General features: G+C 52.3%; 1 protein-coding gene across 3 annotated transcripts in view; it reads left to right on the top strand.

Annotated features, from left to right (window-relative positions):
* KY (kyphoscoliosis peptidase) overlaps window positions 1-18489 on the top strand; it is a 48729-nt gene that overhangs the window by 26865 nt on the left and 3375 nt on the right. For all 3 annotated transcript variants that reach the window (XM_061167999.1, XM_061168000.1, XM_061167998.1), the window contains 4 exons: window positions 1284-1392; window positions 5819-5936; window positions 15127-15315; window positions 16867-17057. In XM_061167999.1, coding sequence (XP_061023982.1) covers window positions 1284-1392; window positions 5819-5936; window positions 15127-15315; window positions 16867-17057 — 607 coding nt within the window. The remainder of the gene's footprint in view (window positions 1-1283; window positions 1393-5818; window positions 5937-15126; window positions 15316-16866; window positions 17058-18489) is intronic.

The following is an 18489-nucleotide window of genomic DNA, read 5'->3' as shown; positions in this document are numbered from 1 at the left end:
TTTTTTCTTTTTTTTTTTTTAAGTTTTTTTTTTTTTTTTTTTATTAGTTGGAGGCCAATCACTTCACAACATTTCAGTGGGTTTTGTCATACATTGATATGAATCAGCCATGGATTTACACGTATTCCCCATCCCGATCCCCGCTCCCACCTCCCTCTCCACCCGATTCCCCCAGGTCCTCCCAGTGCACCAGGCTGGAGCACTTGTCTCATGCATCCAACCTGGGCTGGTGATCTGTTTCACCATAGATAGTATACATGCTGTTCTTTTGAAATATCCCACCCTCATATTCTCCCACAGAGTTCAAAAGTCTGTTCTGTATTTCTGTGTCTCTTCTTCTGTTTTGCATATAGGGTTATCGTTACCATCTTTCTAAATTCCATATATATGTGTTAGTATGCTGTAATGTTCTTTCTCTTTCTGGCTTACTTCACTCTGTATAAGGGGCTCCAGTTTCATCCATCTCATTAGGACTGGTTCAAATGAAAGAGACACGTGCACCCCAATGTTCATCGCAGCACTGTTTATAATAGCCAGGACATGGAAGCAACCTAGATGCCCATCAGCAGATGAATGGATAAGGAAGCTGTGGTACATATACACCATGGAATATTACTCAGCCGTTAAAAAGAATTCATTTGTACAAGGGTTCTAATTTCTTCACATTTTTGCCTTTTGTGTGTGTGTGATTGCCTACTTTTTTTTTTAAACTACAGTCATCCTAGTGGTATGAGGTGGTATCTCACTGTAATTTTGATTTGCACTTCTCTAGTGACTAATAATAAACATCTTTTTATATTTCTATTGGCCATCTATGTTTTTGGAGAACTGTATATTCAAATCCTTGGCCCATTTTAAAATTGGGTTTGCTTTTGTTGTTGAATTACAGGAGTTCTTTGTATATTCTGGATATTAAACCTTTATCAGATACATTATTTGCAAATATTTTCTTCCATCTGTAAGTTGTCTTTTCACTTTCTTAATATTGTCCTTTGATGCACAGAAGTTTTTATTCTTAAGAAGCTCAATTAATCCATTTTTTCTTTTGTATCCCATGCTTTTAGCATCATATCTAAGAATCCATTGCCAAACCCAAAGTCATGGTGATTTACCCCTGTGTTTTCTTCTAGGAGTTTTATGGTTTAAGTTCTTATATTTAGGTCACTGATTATTTTTGAGTTAATTTTTTACATGGTGTGACGTAGGGGGTCCAACTTCATCCTTTTGCATATGGATATCCAGTTGTTCAGGCCCTGATATAGCACACCCCTCCCACTCCCCAGGTGACAGTCAAGAGCGGCCTCGAGGAGCTGGTGAGCGACCTGCTCCAGGAGGCCCACAGTGACCTGGAGATTGTCCGTGCCATCTGGATCTGGATCTGCCACCATATAGGTAGGCCCGCCTGTGGGGCCACTGGCTATGGGACACTGTTCCCAGAGGAGCATCTCTGGGCCTAATTCCATCACCAGTGTGTGTGCAGTAAGATGGAAGGTGGAGGAGAAGGGCTCCCAAGGTTCAATAACCAGACTAAGAAAGGTTAACTCACATGCACCAGCTGTCCATGTTTACTCCCCCGAGTCTGTGTGCTCCGTGAAGGGCCAGGGGTGGGGATCCCACCTGGCCCTTTGCCTACAGCCAGAGCTGAGGCCCCTCACCCAGCCACAGCCTTCCCTCTGTCCTCCCTTCCTGGTCGACCTGCTCCACAGAGATGAGAACCCAGAGCAGAAGGTCATCTCCAAGAGGGAGGTGGCTGGGGATAAGTCAAAGTTGTTTGAAAAGTTATTGAAGCACCAGAGGTTCCTCAAAGCATCCATGCCAGGAAGGGTGGGCACCCCTCTGCCTGTTCCTTACTCCCACACCAGTGACCTTGCCACCACTCTAAGCCTGGTCTCCAAGTTCTGAGAGCCAGGGGCCGCGCAGCTGCCCCCAGCTCTGCACAGGGCCCCCTCAGCAGACTGACTAGCTCAGGCCAAGCCCCAGGAGGTTGCAGAGGGGAAGCTGGCTGCTGCCTCCTACAGTCCGTGGAGAAGCCAAGTGGCAGGATGGACTTCCAGTGACTTCCCTGTGACATAGCGACCAGCGGAGATCTCCTGCCTGCTGTCACTGGGCTTTCCTTTTGTCCTCCCAGAGCGGCAGTTAGGGATGCAGCTTAGAGGAGGAACTCACCTGACACAGGTAGGCCATCTGGCCACAGGACCTGAAGAGCCACCTTCTGCCATGTCAACTCAGCAGTTCAGCCTGGGCCTAATAAGGGAGCAGGATGGGAATCAGAACATCTATGACTTTATGTGCTGCCCCCACCCTCTCACACACACACACACACACACACCCTCACCCCTCACCCTCTCACACACACACACACACACCCTCACACATATCCTCACACACCCCTCACACATATCCTCACACACCCCCTCACACACACATACACCCTCACACACACACATACACCCCTTCACACACACACACACCCTCACACATATCCTCACACACACACACACACACACACCCCTTCACATACACACACACACCCTCACACACACCCCCTCACACACACACACACACACACCCTCACACATATCCTCACACACACACACTCACACACACCCTCACACATATCCTCACGCACACACACACACTCACACACACCCTCACACATATCCTCGTACACACACACACCCTCACACAAATCCTCACACACACACACACACACCCTCACACATATCCTCACACACCCCTCACACATATCCTCACACACACACCCTCACCCCTCACCCTCTCACACACACACACACACACACACCCTCACACATATCCTCACACACCCCTCACACATATCCTCACACACACACACATACACACCCTCACACACAGACACACCCTCACACATATCCTCACACACCCCCTCACACACACATACACCCTCACACACACACATACACCCCTTCACACACACACACCCCCTCACACATATCCTCACACACACACACACACCCCCCTTCACATACACACACACACCCTCACACACACCCCCTCACACACACACACCCCCCCTCACACACACACACACACACACCCTCACACATATCCTCACACACACACACTCACACACACCCTCACACATATCCTCACGCACACACACACACTCACACACACCCTCACACATATCCTCGTACACACACACACCCTCACACAAATCCTCACACACACACACACACCCTCACACATATCCTCACGCACACACACACACACACACCCTCACACATATCCTCGTACACACACACACCCTCACACAAATCCTCACACACACACACACACACACCCTCACACATATCCTCACACACCCCTCACACATATCCTCACACACACACCCTCACCCCTCACCCTCTCACACACACACACACACACACACCCTCACACATACCCTCACACACCCCTCACACATATCCTCACACACACACCCTCGCACACACACACACATACACACCCTCACACACAGACACACCCTCACACATATCCTCACACACCCCTCACACATATCCTCACACACACACACATACACACCCTCACACACAGACACACCCTCACACATATCCTCACACACCCCCTCACACACACACACACCCTCACACACACACATACACCCCTTCACACACACACACACCCTCACACATATCCTCACACACACACACACACACACACCCCTTCACATACACACACACACCCTCACACATATCCTCACATACACACACACACCCTCACACACACACACACACCCTCACACATATCCTCACACTCACACACCCTCACACATATCCTCACGCACACACACACACTCACACACACCCTCACACATATCCTCGTACACACACACACCCCCTCACAGATACCCTCATACACACACACACACACACCCTCACACATATCCTCACACACCCCTCACACATATCCTCACACACCCCTCACACATATCCTCACACACACACCCTCACCCCTCACCCTCTCACACACACACACACACACACACCCTCACCCCTCACCCTCTCACACACACACACACACACACACACACACCCCCTCACACATATCCTCACACACCCCTCACACATATCCTCACACACACACACATACACACCCTCACACACAGACACACCCTCACACATATCCTCACACACCCCCTCACACACACACACACCCTCACACACACACATACACCCCTTCACACACACACACACCCTCACACATATCCTCACACACACACACACACACACACCCCTTCACATACACACACACACCCTCACACATATCCTCACATACACACACACACCCTCACACACACACACACACCCTCACACATATCCTCACACTCACACACACCCTCACACATATCCTCACGCACACACACACACTCACACACACCCTCACACATATCCTCGTACACACACACACCCCCTCACAGATACCCTCATACACACACACACACACACCCTCACACATATCCTCACACACACACCCTCACCCCTCACCCTCTCACACACACACACACACACACACACCCTCACACATACCCTCACACACCCCTCACACATATCCTCACACACACACCCTCGCACACACACACACACATACACACCCTCACACACAGACACACCCTCACACATATCCTCACACACACACACATACACACCCTCACACACACACACACCCTCACACACACACATACACCCCTTCACACACACACACACCCTCACACATATCCTCACACACACACACACACCCCTTCACATACACACACACACCCTCACACATATCCTCACATACACACACCCACCCTCACACACACACACACACCCTCACACATATCCTCGTACACACACACACCCCCTCACAGATACCCTCATACACACACACACTCACACATGTCCTTACACACACACACCCTCACACACACACACACCCTCACACAAATCCTCACACACACACACACACACCCTCACACACACACACACCCTCACACATATCCTCACACACACACCCTCATACACACACACACCCTCACACATATCCTCACACACACACACCCTCACACACACACACACACCCTCACACACCCCCTCATACATCTCACACACACACACCCTCACACATATCCTCACACACACACACACACATACCCTCACACCCTCACACACACACACACTCACACACACCCTCACACACACACACACCCTCACACACACACACACCCGCGGGCACACACACTCCCTTTGTGCCCTCAAAGGCCACAGTGATTCCTACCTCAAGGCCTCACACAGGCCTTAGGCTGTCTTGTTGAGCAAGTAAAGTGGCCTGTCTCCTCTCTGGGGCGAGTGTGATCAGTAACTCAGCATGCTCCCTGTGGTAGTGTGAGGCCCTGGCCTTGGGGCTGCAGCAGGAGCAGGGGCGCAGCCTCGCTGGCTCTGCTTACAGAGCTGTGTGCTCGTGGGGACACGTGGGCAGAGCCCCCAACTGCCCAAGAGATGTTAGTCCCTCCCCTCCCAGCCCCTCCTCAGAGACCTAAAGAGCCAGGTGGCCCCTTCTGCCAAGGCCTTGCTCTTCCTCCCACCACCCAAGGGCACATTTCCCAGATACCGCCCAGCCTGGGGCCCTGTTCCCTTCAGTCCACAGCAGCCTCTCCTTGGCCCAAGGGAGGCCAGCCCACGTGACGCTGGAAGCAGAGCAGAGGGTGGGGGCAGTGGAGTGGACCCCTCTCTCCTCTGCACGAGCCTGTTCATCTCCAAGGACCTGGCTCCTCACAGCCGCCTCCTCTGCTCTCCAGAATACGACATCGAGGCTGCCCAGGAGAAGGACCGTCAGGCCTTCAAACCCACCGCCATCCTGCAGACCCAGAAGACCAACTGTGACGGCTATGCTGGGCTCTTTGAGAGAATGTGCAGGTACAAAGAGGTCCCAGGCTGACCACCCTGACCCAGCGCCTCCCCCTGCCACCTGCCCTGTGCCTTCACCCACGCACTGGGCCTGAAATGGGAGTTTGCAAACTCTGCTCTGAATCCAAGTGAGTCTTGAAAAGGTCAATTTCTCCCTTTTTAACACCAGCATAATTGACTTTGTACCATCTGCCGGGCTTCGCGATACATTAACATAATGGCAGATGAATGCACAGAGATAATTTGGTTATAAAAGGCCCTTTTCCCACCTTCTCCCATCTCTGTGCAGCTGAAGGTTAGAAGAATGGCAGATCTGGGAATGCCAGGACCATGGCTGCAGGCGCCAGGAGGACTATGAAAGGCTGTCCTCGGGGCTGGTACAGGGGCCTCTTGGGAGAACAAAAGTCCCCCCACCTGAAAAAAATTTGTCCGTTGGAAAAGCTGAATCACTAGGCAGCAACTCATCTCTTGGAGCCTTTGGCCTCTGTTTCCATTGCTCTGGAAGCGAGCACCTGGCCAGGATGCCTGGAGCGGGGTACGGGGAGGAGCGGGGGCAATGCAGAGGTGGTGAGAGCAGGCAAGTGGCTGGTAGGGAAGGCATTGCTGTTTGGAGACCTCACTGCTGGTTCTCTGTGACCTGGAGACAGACTCCAGGCTGGGGGAACAGCTGACCCCACAGTTTCCTGTGCCCACTGTCGAAGTTCTGCCATGTTCCTCCAGGAACAATCAGCCAGCCCTGCGGACCACTGCAACGCCCCTCCCCAGGGGGTATAGACAGACTGCACCCACTGCCTGTGCGGGCCTCTGGGAGCGAGTCCTCTTAAGCTCCCAAGCGTCAGCCGACCAGGACTGCAGGGGGCAATTCATCAAACCAAGAGTAGATACGATAACTAAAGCGTCCACGGGCAGGTAGTGGTGTGACAGTGTTGTACTGGCCATAGGATGTCCTGCTCCCAGGGGGACACACCACCCACTCCGGGCCTGACCCCCAGCCCTCCAGGCTCCCACCCTCATCACCACCACCCAGCACAGACACGCTGCTCCATCCCTTCTGTTCCCTCTCTCCTCTTCCGGCCCCTACCTCCGAGCCCACCCCTGAGACCACAGCCCCAGAGGAGACCCGAGGGTCAGCGGGTAGAGGATGCCAAGCCCTCTGCAACCCACCCCCCCAACACACATTCCCACACTACCCCAGACCCAGGCACCCCACATACAGTCAGGGTTTCCAGGAACCAGGGTCCTCACCAGCCCCCTGCCCTGGCTCCTGGGCCCTAGGTTCTGAGCAAGACTAAAAGCTCACACTGTCCCCATAATGTCCTCCGAACTGCAGCCTCTCTTCCCTTCCAGCCCTGTCCCCTCTGCCACTGCCCGCATTTCTGGCTAATCCTGCTCCATCTGCTTGCCTAGCCTCACATTAATGCTCTTCAGGCCCCACCTCTCCTTCCCCAGATGCCGTCAACAAACCTATACACCAGCCCAGGTCCTGCTCAGGCTTTTATTTGATCACTTTTCTAAATTAAAAATAAAACTTAACTCTAGGTGATTTATAAAGTGCATAGAAGAAAACAGAAGAAAATTAAGTTACCCGGAGTCCTACCAGTTAGAGAACACTTAACATTTTGTCCTATTGCCTTCTGGACTTTGTTCTCTCATATAGGCTTTGCCTATGATCATTTGTTCTTATAGGTTTTACATGTCTTCATGTCTCCCCCACCTTCTTTCCCTTTGAACATCTGTCTCAGAATCCTACACACAGTAGGCCCTCAGTGACAGGAAATTGACAGGATATTCCTCGCAGATTTGCATGAGTGGACCTTCTCTTTTTAAATAAGGGAATAACCCTCCATCTGTGCTCAGCTCTATTTGAACCTAGCACCTTTCAGAGTGTAATTATTTTTCTCTTAATTTGCAAATTTGAAAACACTTGGGGTTTTAAGTCACAGAGTATATTTTTTTATCCAGTAGAAGTCTTCCTAGCATGGTATGGAAGGACTGCCAGATTCACAGCCAGAAGGACTCTTCCAGGCCTCAGTTAGTTTACGAGTCTTTGATTTCCAGTCCTTAATGCCCCACTCATTAGTTTTGTTCCTTTTGGAAGGCACTAAGCTTCTGGGAGCCTCAGTTTTCTCATCTGTACACAGGGGACCCCATTGCCTACTGGCAGGACTAAAGGAGAACTTGGGGGATATTATTTTTAACCCTCCCTGTCCTCTCAGTATTGGAGTGTCTTTGCTCTGTAGAACTTTCCTACAGACCACATAGACTCACATAGGCTCAGAAAATTGACATTGGCCTTGAGTGGAACTGTCAACTCTTTGGCCTGGTCCAGAGGCTTAACAACAACGGCCACTTTCTGGCCTGAAGCTATCATTAAAAGACCAACGTTTTGCATCATTTAAAGTTATGTTCCCACCTGGCAGTTACCCTGTGAAATACTCTCCACATAGCCTGGGATATTTAACAATAGCTCACAGTTCTCTGAATTCCTTTAACTTTGGCTTTAAAGATCAGTAACCTCGGCCATGCATCTTTCCTAAGTCCTCTTCTCTTTAAAATAATTGCTGAAGGTTTGGTAAATTCATTAGCAGATCCCTTAATAACCAAGGACGTGTAATCCACACTTGCTGATTTATCCCTGCTTAGTTGTCAGAGTGGCCTCTTAGCAAGAGTTGTGTCCACATAGCTGGCATTACTTCTACCAGTCCAGTCTGCCTCCTTGCAACGGCCTCATTAAAGACTGATTTAATAAAGTAATTTGGTGGGGAATTCAGATATTTTTGCAACATCATTCATTTCCTCATCGTCTTTCTCAAGTAACCAGTGTGCCTTTGTTGTTAGCACTGTTGCTTGTAACTGCTGGTCCGATTGCTTTGTGACGTTCTCTCGTCCAGCAGTCATGTCTCCCCTTTTGCCTCAGTTCCCCGACAGCCTTCACAAATTCCACTTCATTTCTTTGCGAGGGTCATGCTTAATTCCCCAGAATTCTGCCAACAAGTCAGCCTCCGGTGCAATTTCTTCCCCTGTTACCAGGGTGCTAACACCACCAGCTAGGAGATTTTCCAGGGACTTTTGAGAAAGCTAAGAGCTTATTACCAGTTTCAGGCTTTGATGTGGAGGAGACTGGCTGTCACCAATCAGATGTCAGTCTGTTTCCCATGCATCTTCCAGCTGTCACAGCGGTGTGCTACTGCTCCGCATCATATCCCAGACGATCCCAGAATATCACTTGGTTCCAGAGGCCCTGAAGGCTGGATATACAGGATAACCTTAAATTATCTCCATCCTATATGGCCTCTGAAAGGAACATCTAAACCCCACCACCCTTTTAGATACACCAAAGGACAGTGCTCATGAAGATGAATTGCATCACTATGGCAAAGCAGTCTTTAATTTTACTCTGTGTACCACCTGGAAGTTTATGGATTGAAATAAATCTTGATGTACAAAGAGGCTGGTGCAATGCAGATCCTACTGAACTGGGCATCAGGACCCACAAGTCCCGGCACTGCCTTGCCCTCAAGCCCTCTGTATGTCCCTAGGCAAGTCAGCCTCCCTCTCTGAACTGCTGACTCCGCACTTGTCAGAGAGGAGACCCTGAAGTCAACCTCCAAAGGCTCTAACAGGCCTGTGGAGTGAGAATTACTACCATGATTACAGTTACTGACCTCACTGTAAGCGGGGGAGTGGCATAAGGAAAGGGGAAGAGGACCATATAGCAGAAATATAAACTCTGCCAAATTTATAACAAATCAACTACATAAACTGTGAAACATAAGTCATGGTTATGCATGTCATGCTGCAGTGTAGAAACCACAAACTGGGTTTCCCTGGTGGCTCAGTTGGTAAAGAATCCTCCTGCAATGAGGGGAACCCAGATTCAATCCCTGGGTTGGGACAATCCCCTGGAGAAGGGAAAGGCTACCCACTCCAGTATTCTGGCCTGGAGAATTCCATGGACTGTATAGTCCATGGGGTTGCAAAGAGTCGGACACGACTGAGTGACTTTTGCTTTCACTTTTGTTTTGGAATTACATATATACTTAGTTTTTATTTAAATTTAGTTGATTTGCAATGTGGTGTTAGTTTCAGGTGTTCAGCAGAATGATTCAGTTATACATATATATATATATTCATTTTTACATTCTCTTCCATTATAGATTATTTTAAGATATTGAATATAATTCCCTGTGCTATACAGTAGGACCTTGTTGGTTATCTATTTTATATATAGTAGTGTGTATGTTTTAATCCCAAACTCCTACTTGATTTCCCCCTCCCTCCCCTTTGGGAACCATAAATTTGTTTTCTGTGACCTTCTTGAGGACCATTTTGGGAACTGCTGCTGCTGCTGCTGCTAAGTCACTTCAGTCGTGTCTGACTCTGTGCGACCCCAGAGACGGCAGCCCACCAGGCTCCCCCGTCCCTGGGATTCTCCAGGCAAGAACACTGGCGTGGGTTGCCATTTTGGGAATTGCAGGCCCTAAAAATTCTGATTCACGTGTTTGCCCAGTTAAACCGGCCACTGGGCTTAAAGGTAATGAAACCATGTTTCCAAATTTTACTGTTAGAAATCACAGTGTTTTCCTCAAGACAGGAAAACAGAGCATGCTTCGCTACCTCTCCTACAGGTCTCATCCTTTCCACCCTCCCTCTTTCCCATGTGGCCCAGACATCCAGGAAGAAGTGGTCAGAGCTAAGGAAGCCCGCTGTGGTCAGGGGCTGATGTGTGCGGGGTCACCGTCCACCCCAGGCCACTCAGCCATCCTGCTGCCGGGGCCCGGATTGTCGCTGTTTTTTGTTTTTGTTTTTAATGTATTTATTTTAATTGGAGGCTAATTACTTTACAATATTATAGTGGTTTTTGCCATACATTAACATGAATCAGCCATGGGTGTACATGTGTTCCCCATCCTGAAACCCCGCCCCCACCTCCCCATCCCATCCCTCAGGGTCATCCCAGGGCACCATCCCTGAGCACTCTGCTATTTGAAGTGACCGTCACAGTCTGGATCCATCGTCTCCTCAGTATTACCCCTGGCGCTGAGGTTTTCCAAACTGTCAAAAGTAAAAACCAAGACTCTGCAGCCTGAGGTTATTAGACACATCTCCTTGGCTGATATTTTGGGCTCTAGGATGGCTGGTCGGGGTTCTTTAAGAGGTAGAAGCGTTTCTCATCCTCTGCCACTTCTTCAGTGCTCTCTCAGATCTTTCCACCAAATTCCTCCCCCTTTGGGTTTCCCGAAAGAGCTATGCTTGTATGCTTAGTCGCTCAGTTGTGTCCAGCTCTTTGCGACCCCATGGATGTAGCCTGCCAGGTTCCTCTGTCCATAGGGATTCTCCAGGCAAGAATACTGGAGTGGGTTGCCATGCCCTACTTCAGGGGATCTTGCCAACCCAGGGATCAAACCCAGGTCTCCCACATTGCAGGCCGGTTCTTTACCATCTGAGCTACCAGAGAAGCCCAAGAGCTATGCTTATCACTAGCATTTTTGTGATGGTTCACATATTCATTCTCTTCCTACTATGAGAACATCTAGGGTGGCCAGTGAGCTTTATTTTTAGAGCATCATAATTTATTATGTTATAGTATTTATTATATTTCTACAGGGTATGATATGGGATATTATATCATACAGGGGATATTACCCCCTGTACAGTGTTTTGCACAGAGGGGGTACAGTCAACAATCTTTGAAGACCTGAGGTGGTAGTGGGTCACCTGACTAGCAACCAGCAGCTAGAATGACTAGTTCCACATTTTTGCGTGAGAGTTATGGATTATTAACAATAATGCTTTACATTATGACTGCTTTGTCCAATTTATCTTGCACACTGCTGCCAGGTAATAAAATATGCTCATATCATAGTCAAGCATGGCAGAAGCTTACCGCTGAGGGGATTTTTTCATCTTTATTCTGCCCCAGGCATTCCCCACAGCCCTCCCAGCTTCTCCTCTGCCTGTCAGTGGAGAATCAACCCCTAGAGATCATTTAACGGCAACCTTTCGTTTTGCCCGTGATGAGCCTGGCAAGGTCACAATGGAGTGAACGGGTTCTCCTGGCTCAACCCAGCCCAGTCTCACCCCCTCCAGCCCCAAGCCCTCAGGGAGGACATCCAGCCACTCCCTTCTCCCTTCTCCCTTCTCCAGTCCTTCCCAGGGACAGGGTGGGGCGTTCACCCTTATTCCCCAACTTGGTGCTCAAATCTGACCTCCAGCTTGTCTCTGGGTGGGAGGATACCTCTGCCCAGCCACGGCTTCTCCCAGGAGGACACTTAGCTCAAGCCAGCCCTCTACCCACATCAGCACCAGCCCATCTTTATCGTAGCACCTGGAGGCCACATGGGAACTAAGTGCCTCTCCTCCTTCCCTTGATGTCGGGTGGCTCTGAGCGGAGGACAAGCATGCTCCTGAGGACCATAGCTCCCTCCCCCTCCCTGCGAAGCGGCCCCTTCCCCATCCACGTGCCGGCCATTCACTTCCCCCTCCTCCAGTCCTAGAAATTCATAGGCACCAACGTTCTGGCCAAGAAAGGAAAATAACTCACTAGAAGTGTCATTTTCAAGTAGCACTTATGGATTTTTTTTTTTCCAATTCGAAAAGCAACACATAATCATTATTGAAAATTTTAAAAATAGAGAGAAGCTTAAAGAAGAAAATTAAAATCACCCCAAATCCCATCACTAAGAGACCAGATGACTTTTGCACTGTCTCTCTCACTCTGCCCTCCCCCTCTCTCTCTGGTTCTTCATGCACACACGCGTGCACACACACACACACACACACACACACACACACTCAAGGATCATGCTGATGATGGGGTTTTGTAGAATGTTGTCAATTAACAGTGAATATGTCAGGAGCATCTCTCACCTCACTAAGTATTTTTCACCACATTCCTTCTCCTTATCCACTCTCAGTATGTGGAGCCCTCCCTCCAATGGAAGGCCCCGCCCATCCCAGTACCTTCATCCCACCCCTCTGGCCTTGCATGCACCCCTCCCCTCTCAGGGATTCCCTGGTAGCTCTGCAGTGATGGAGGCTAGAGTTCAATCCCTGGGTCCAGAAGATCCCCTGGAGAAAGAAATGGCAACCCACTCCAGTATCCTTGCCTGGAAAATCCCATGGACGGAGGAGCCTGGCAGGCTACAGTCCATAGGATCGCAGAGTCAGACTCACTTTCACTGCATTTTCACTTTCTTTCACTTTCTCCCCTCTCTAAGGGGAGGGTCTAAAAGACCTCTAAGTATTAGAGGCCTTTTTTCTCTAAGACTGCAAACTCATTCAGATCACACATTCTGAGAACAAACCCCTTGGGCCTCGCATCCCATTGTAGCTACAGGAGGAGGGGGCTTTCCCGGTATGCCTACTTCTTTCCCCTGCCCCCGCTCTGGGCTTCTGGACCTACCCATGCTGGGCCTCCTGCCTCTGGGGGGCCCTTCTGCTCCCGAAGTCAATGTTGGCTTTCACCTGCAGAATCCTGACATGGGATCTACTTTCTCTTGCTCTCTGCTCGCACCCCCAAGTGCTTCCGAAATCCTTCCCACGGGCCCAGCTGGTCTGTTCTCATGGGATTTCTTTGACAGCCTGGGGAGCCTGGACCTCCTTTTGTGAAGCAGCAGGCAGAAGGCACGGGGAGGTGGGGGGCATGGGGTGGCTTCCCAGCCCATAAGGAGCCTCTGCAGGGGGAGTTCAGGCCTTGTGGGGACGTGAACGTCGCCCTTGGCAGGGTGGAATCTGGTGATTTGCAAGCTCCACATCTTGCCCCACTCACTCTCTCAACAAGCGATATGTAAATACAGATAAGTCATATTTAATCCAATATTCTAATTGTTCATTAAACATTCATTTTTATATGGATAATGTCCGATTTCTGTCCCCATGCCTATGCTGTGGCCATTTCACCCTATTACCCTGAGGCTCCATGGCCTCTTGTTTAGAGCAACTGAGGCTGCAGATCTGCTCCCGGAGGGACCCCACCGGGCACTTCCCTGATAGAGGCCCAGCCCCGGTTCAGCCCCCGGTTCATGGGTTCTTGGGAGGGGAGGGCGGAGTCGGCAGACAGCTCATGCTGAGCCCCTTCTGAGGGGCTGGTGTGAACATCTTGGATATCATGGGTTTGGGTGTTGATTACACCAGCCTTCCACAGTGAAAGGAAAGGGTCTTGAAAAAGGAGTCCCTTGTTCTCACTCATACAAAGGCCCCAGAAAGGCTAACACAGGAGGTCCCCTGGGTCAGAAGAGCAGCCCATCCCTCGACTGCCATGAGGGGGGCAGGGCTGCTGGAGGGCAGGGCCAGCTGCCCATGGCAGGACTCTCAGGGTGCTTGCTGTAGCCACGGGGTGATGCCCACAGCCCAAGTCTGAGACTCAGGTTTCAGCTACATGCGCCCAGTGCATGTATCATTTGCCTGTGTTGTCCCCAGAGGTGACCAGCACCCACCCGCCACTGTCCAGGTCAGCTTGTTGCAAGCATTGGGGAAATGTGTTGTCAAAGGGGTCTTGATAAAAGCTTACCTGACCGGTCATCATTTCCACTCCCTAGAATGACAGCCATCAGGAACTCTGAAGTCATGGCCAGGGCACTTAGTCAGAAAATAACCTTGATGCACCATGGTGGTCCTGGCAGTGGGCCCGCCCTCCCCAAGTCAAGGCAGGGACCCCAGCTAGCCTGCCCCAGGGGTCCTCTCATAGCTGTCCATGGGCTGGACTTGGAGGGGAGGTGGGCTCAGCTTCCTCCTGCACCCTCATATCCAGAACCCCTCCCTGACACCTAGGTGTCACCTAGACCCAGCTCCCCAGCCATGTGTCTAGAGTCACTCTGGTTTTTCCAGCTCACTGTCATGCCCCTGGTTTCCACGTTCACCAGGCGGAACTCACTACTGCACCAGTGTCCTCCTGCAGCTGCCAGCAGAGCCCCCAGGTCGACTCCGGGGAGAAGCAGTCCCAAGGGCTGTGTAGAGGCTGGAGGAGGAGCCTGCATCCAGTCTGTCTGTGCCGGAGGTGGGGGGGACCAGCCAGCCCGTGTCGCCTCCCGCCCCCACCTCTGCAGATAAAAGCCCTCAGGCTGTGTGTGTGTGACTGTGTGAGAGGGATGGAGGGACTGACAGCAGACAGGCCAGGCAGGGCCACAGACAGACAGACTTGCGGGGGCGGAGGGAGCCCCGGCCGGAGCCGCCTCTCAGAGCCCGCGTCCCGCCCCAGGATCGCTGGAGTGCAGTGCATGACCGTGCCCGGCTACTCCAAGGGCTTTGGCTACCAGCCGGGGCAGAGCTTCTCCGGGGAGTTTGACCATGCCTGGAATGCCGTGTTCCTGGAGGGGAGATGGCACCTGGTGGACAGCACCTGGGGCAGTGGCCTGGTGGATTCCTCCACGTCCAAATTCACCTTCCTGTGAGTACCTCAGCTCTGCGGGGGCCTGGTCGATGGACTCAGGGGAGGCAGGATCCTGAAGGAGGCAGCGGTGGAGAAGGCCAGTGGAAGGGGAAGGAGAGCTGGGGGCCTCTGTGTGCTGCAGGCCCTCACCCCCTTCCTCTGGCTTCAGGGGTGAGCAAGCTCCAGGCTGGTGACAAGAGCCCAGACCTTTCTGTCACCACCTCACCCTTCACTGACTCAGTCCCCGCCTGGGTCCCCAGCACTCCTCCTCCACCCAAGGGCTAAAAGCGCAGTGTCTGCCCACAGGCCAAGTGCCAAGAAAGGCAGGGCTGAGAAGCTCCTTTAAGTGTCTGGAGGTTCCTGTCAGCCTTTTAAAGCCTAGTTGCTCAGTTGTGTCCGACTTTTTGCTGCCCCACAGACTGTAGCCTGCCAGCCTCCTCTGTCCATAGAATTCTCCAGTCAAGAATACTGGAGTAGGTTGCCATTTCCTTCTCCAGGGGATCTTCCCAACCCAGGGATCGAACCAGGGTCTCCTACATTGCAGGCAAACTCTTTACCTTCTGAGCCACCAGAGACTCATAGTTGGGCCTTTGGCCATTGACTATGTTATTATTTGAGATGCCAGGATTCTCTCCTACTGCTTCTCCCAGATACCAGGGCTTCTCCTCCTCCTCTCCGGTGTAAATGCAGCCGTATCCCACCTCTGAGGGAGGGGGTCTGGCTTGTGGGAAGGGGTGTCAGGCTGCCCAGCATCCCTGTGGGCCCTGCAGGGCAGAGTGGCTGGGGGGCAGCTCTGGAGCACGTCTGTCCTCCAAAGGCTCTGGCCTTAGCCTATGCCATGACATTCGTGCTAAAGCTTGATGTCCATCAGCAGCTCAAATGCTTTTTCATCCAGAAAAATGAGAGTGCCACCCCCCTGGTGCAGTTTAAATCCTGACAGCCCTGCGTGCGGGGCAGATACAGTGGGTACACACAGGCCATATTGTCAGTCACACCCTCCTTTGCTCCGTCAGCTCTGAGCACTGCCTGCCTTGGGCTGAGTGAAGGCTCTCCCATCTCGGAGGAGTCCCCACTTCTTCTCCTGATCCCCATCACTGACCTCTAGAGAGCTGCATCTAGCCGGTCCCGGGGACCACATCAGGGCCTTCCCCATGCACAGCTGCCCACATCAGGTCACGGAGTGCGTGGAGCTGGCTCCCCAGTCTCCCTGCCTGCCCTCCCTCCACGCCACTGGCACGTGGTCCCTGGGTCCTGGCTTTGCTCCCTTCGGATCCCTTTGTTTTTGAGAGCGGAGAGAACCCATTCTCTGCCTGGACATGCACTGCCAGGGTGGTGGCCTTCTCTTAAAAGGGGGTCTCAGATCCTGCTTTGTCTCCTATTTCTGGAAGCAGCTACTGAGGGGGCATCTGTCACGCCCACGTCAGGGTTGCAGATGGTGCCTCTTCCTGTTGGGTTGTGGGTAGGACCCCCCATGTCTTACCTTAAAGAAGGCTCCAAAGAGCCCCTGTGGGCCCCGCCTGCCCCTCTGCATGGCCCAGCATGGCTTCTGACCAGCCGTCCCCCCTCCAGCTACAACGAATTCTACTTCCTCACCCACCCTGCACTGTTCATCGAGGACCATTTCCCAGACAACAAGAACTGGCAACTGCTCAAACCCCCTCAATCCCTGAGGCAGTTTGAGAACAACATGTATCACAAGAGTGAGTTCTACAACAAGGGGATGCTGAGCGCCCAGCCGCAGACTTCCATCATCAAAACAGGTAACCGGGGCCGGTGGGTTCATGGGCTGCTCTGCCAGTGCCCAGCTCAGCGGAAGCGGTATGTGGGGGCTGTGCAGGGGTGGCTGAGGCCACCTAGGCCATCGGGCCATCAGGGCAAGACGCAGCCGCAGGTCACGTTTACAAGGACAGAAGCCCCTCCCACCAGCATAAACCAAGACAGGGGTGTGTGGCTCCGGAGGGCTGAGCTTTCAGCCAGGCACGTTGGGGAGCCAGGGCTAGTGGACCCAAGCTGGGGGAGCCGCTCTCAGCTCACACAACAGGGAAGGGACTGCTTCAGCCTGGCTTCAGCCACCTTCCAGGTCAGCTGTGCGACAGAAGCTCCTCAACTCCTGCTGAGTGCAGGAGTTTCAGCCGTGTCCGACTCTTTGAGACCCCGTGGACTGTAGCCCTCCAGGCTTCTCTGTCCATGGGGCTCTCCAGGCAAGAATATTGGACTGGTTATCGTGCCCTCCTCCAGGGGATCTTCCTGACCCAGGGATGGAACCTGTGTCTCCTCCATTGCAGGCGGGTTCTCTACTACTGCCATTTGGGAGGCCCCAAACTCCTGGCAGGAAGCATGTGTTGGCCAAGCTGGGCCGGGTTCTGCATGCCAGTGGCCTAAGGAGCTACTTGGGGAGCAGCGGGGGTCTCCCAGGAGAGAGTGCTTTATAAGGAGGGTGACTGCCGAGCAGCAGGGTGTTGGGAGCTGGGGGAGAGCAGGCATCACGAGCGGCAGGGATGGACATGTTTCAGGGAAGACCCAGCAGGCCTCCCACATCTGAGCTCAAGTGCCCCAGATGAAGGCTGGGCTCCAGGGACGCAGCCCGGCCTCTGAGAGCTCCCCCTGCCATCTGGGTGCCTCTTTCTTGCCTGCAGGCAGAGCCAGCCTTTTCCAGGCAACTTCCCCGGGGCTGGGCATACGGGACCCCTAGCTGTCCCCAAGGCTGGCCTGGACTGGCATTCACCCCCCCGCCATCTCTCCACAGGGGCCACGGGCTGCTGGATGTGAACTGGGAGGCATTTGGGAGCTGGGTCCCCAGAGGGGCAGCACCACAGTTAGGGCTCAGCACAGCGGGGTCAGTGCACCCCCACACCCCCACCGAGGGCTGCCTGCGTGCCCCAGGAGAGAAGGCCAGAGCTCACCTGGGTCTGTTGGGAGGCCTGTGGGGGAGCCCCAGCCCACACTCAGGTGACCCCACCCACGTTAGTCCCAGCCGATCCTTCCCTTCAACCTCACAACGGTTTCCATAACCAGGCTGCCGAGCTCTGGGATAATTTTTAAAACTACGAATGTCTCCTGCTGCTAAAATAACAGCGTGAAGCTGCTGTCTCAGAGACTGTGCCCTATGCGTGCCTGTCAGACAGGGGGCTGCTCCAGCCAGCAGGGGCCACAGGGAGGAATATGCCAGGTCACACTGACGTCAAAACATTG

This window comes from Dama dama, chromosome 19 (genome assembly GCF_033118175.1).
Source record: "Dama dama isolate Ldn47 chromosome 19, ASM3311817v1, whole genome shotgun sequence".
In the NCBI taxonomy this organism is placed as follows: Eukaryota; Metazoa; Chordata; class Mammalia; order Artiodactyla; family Cervidae; genus Dama; species Dama dama.
This window is presented reverse-complemented; position numbering and strand designations above follow the sequence as displayed.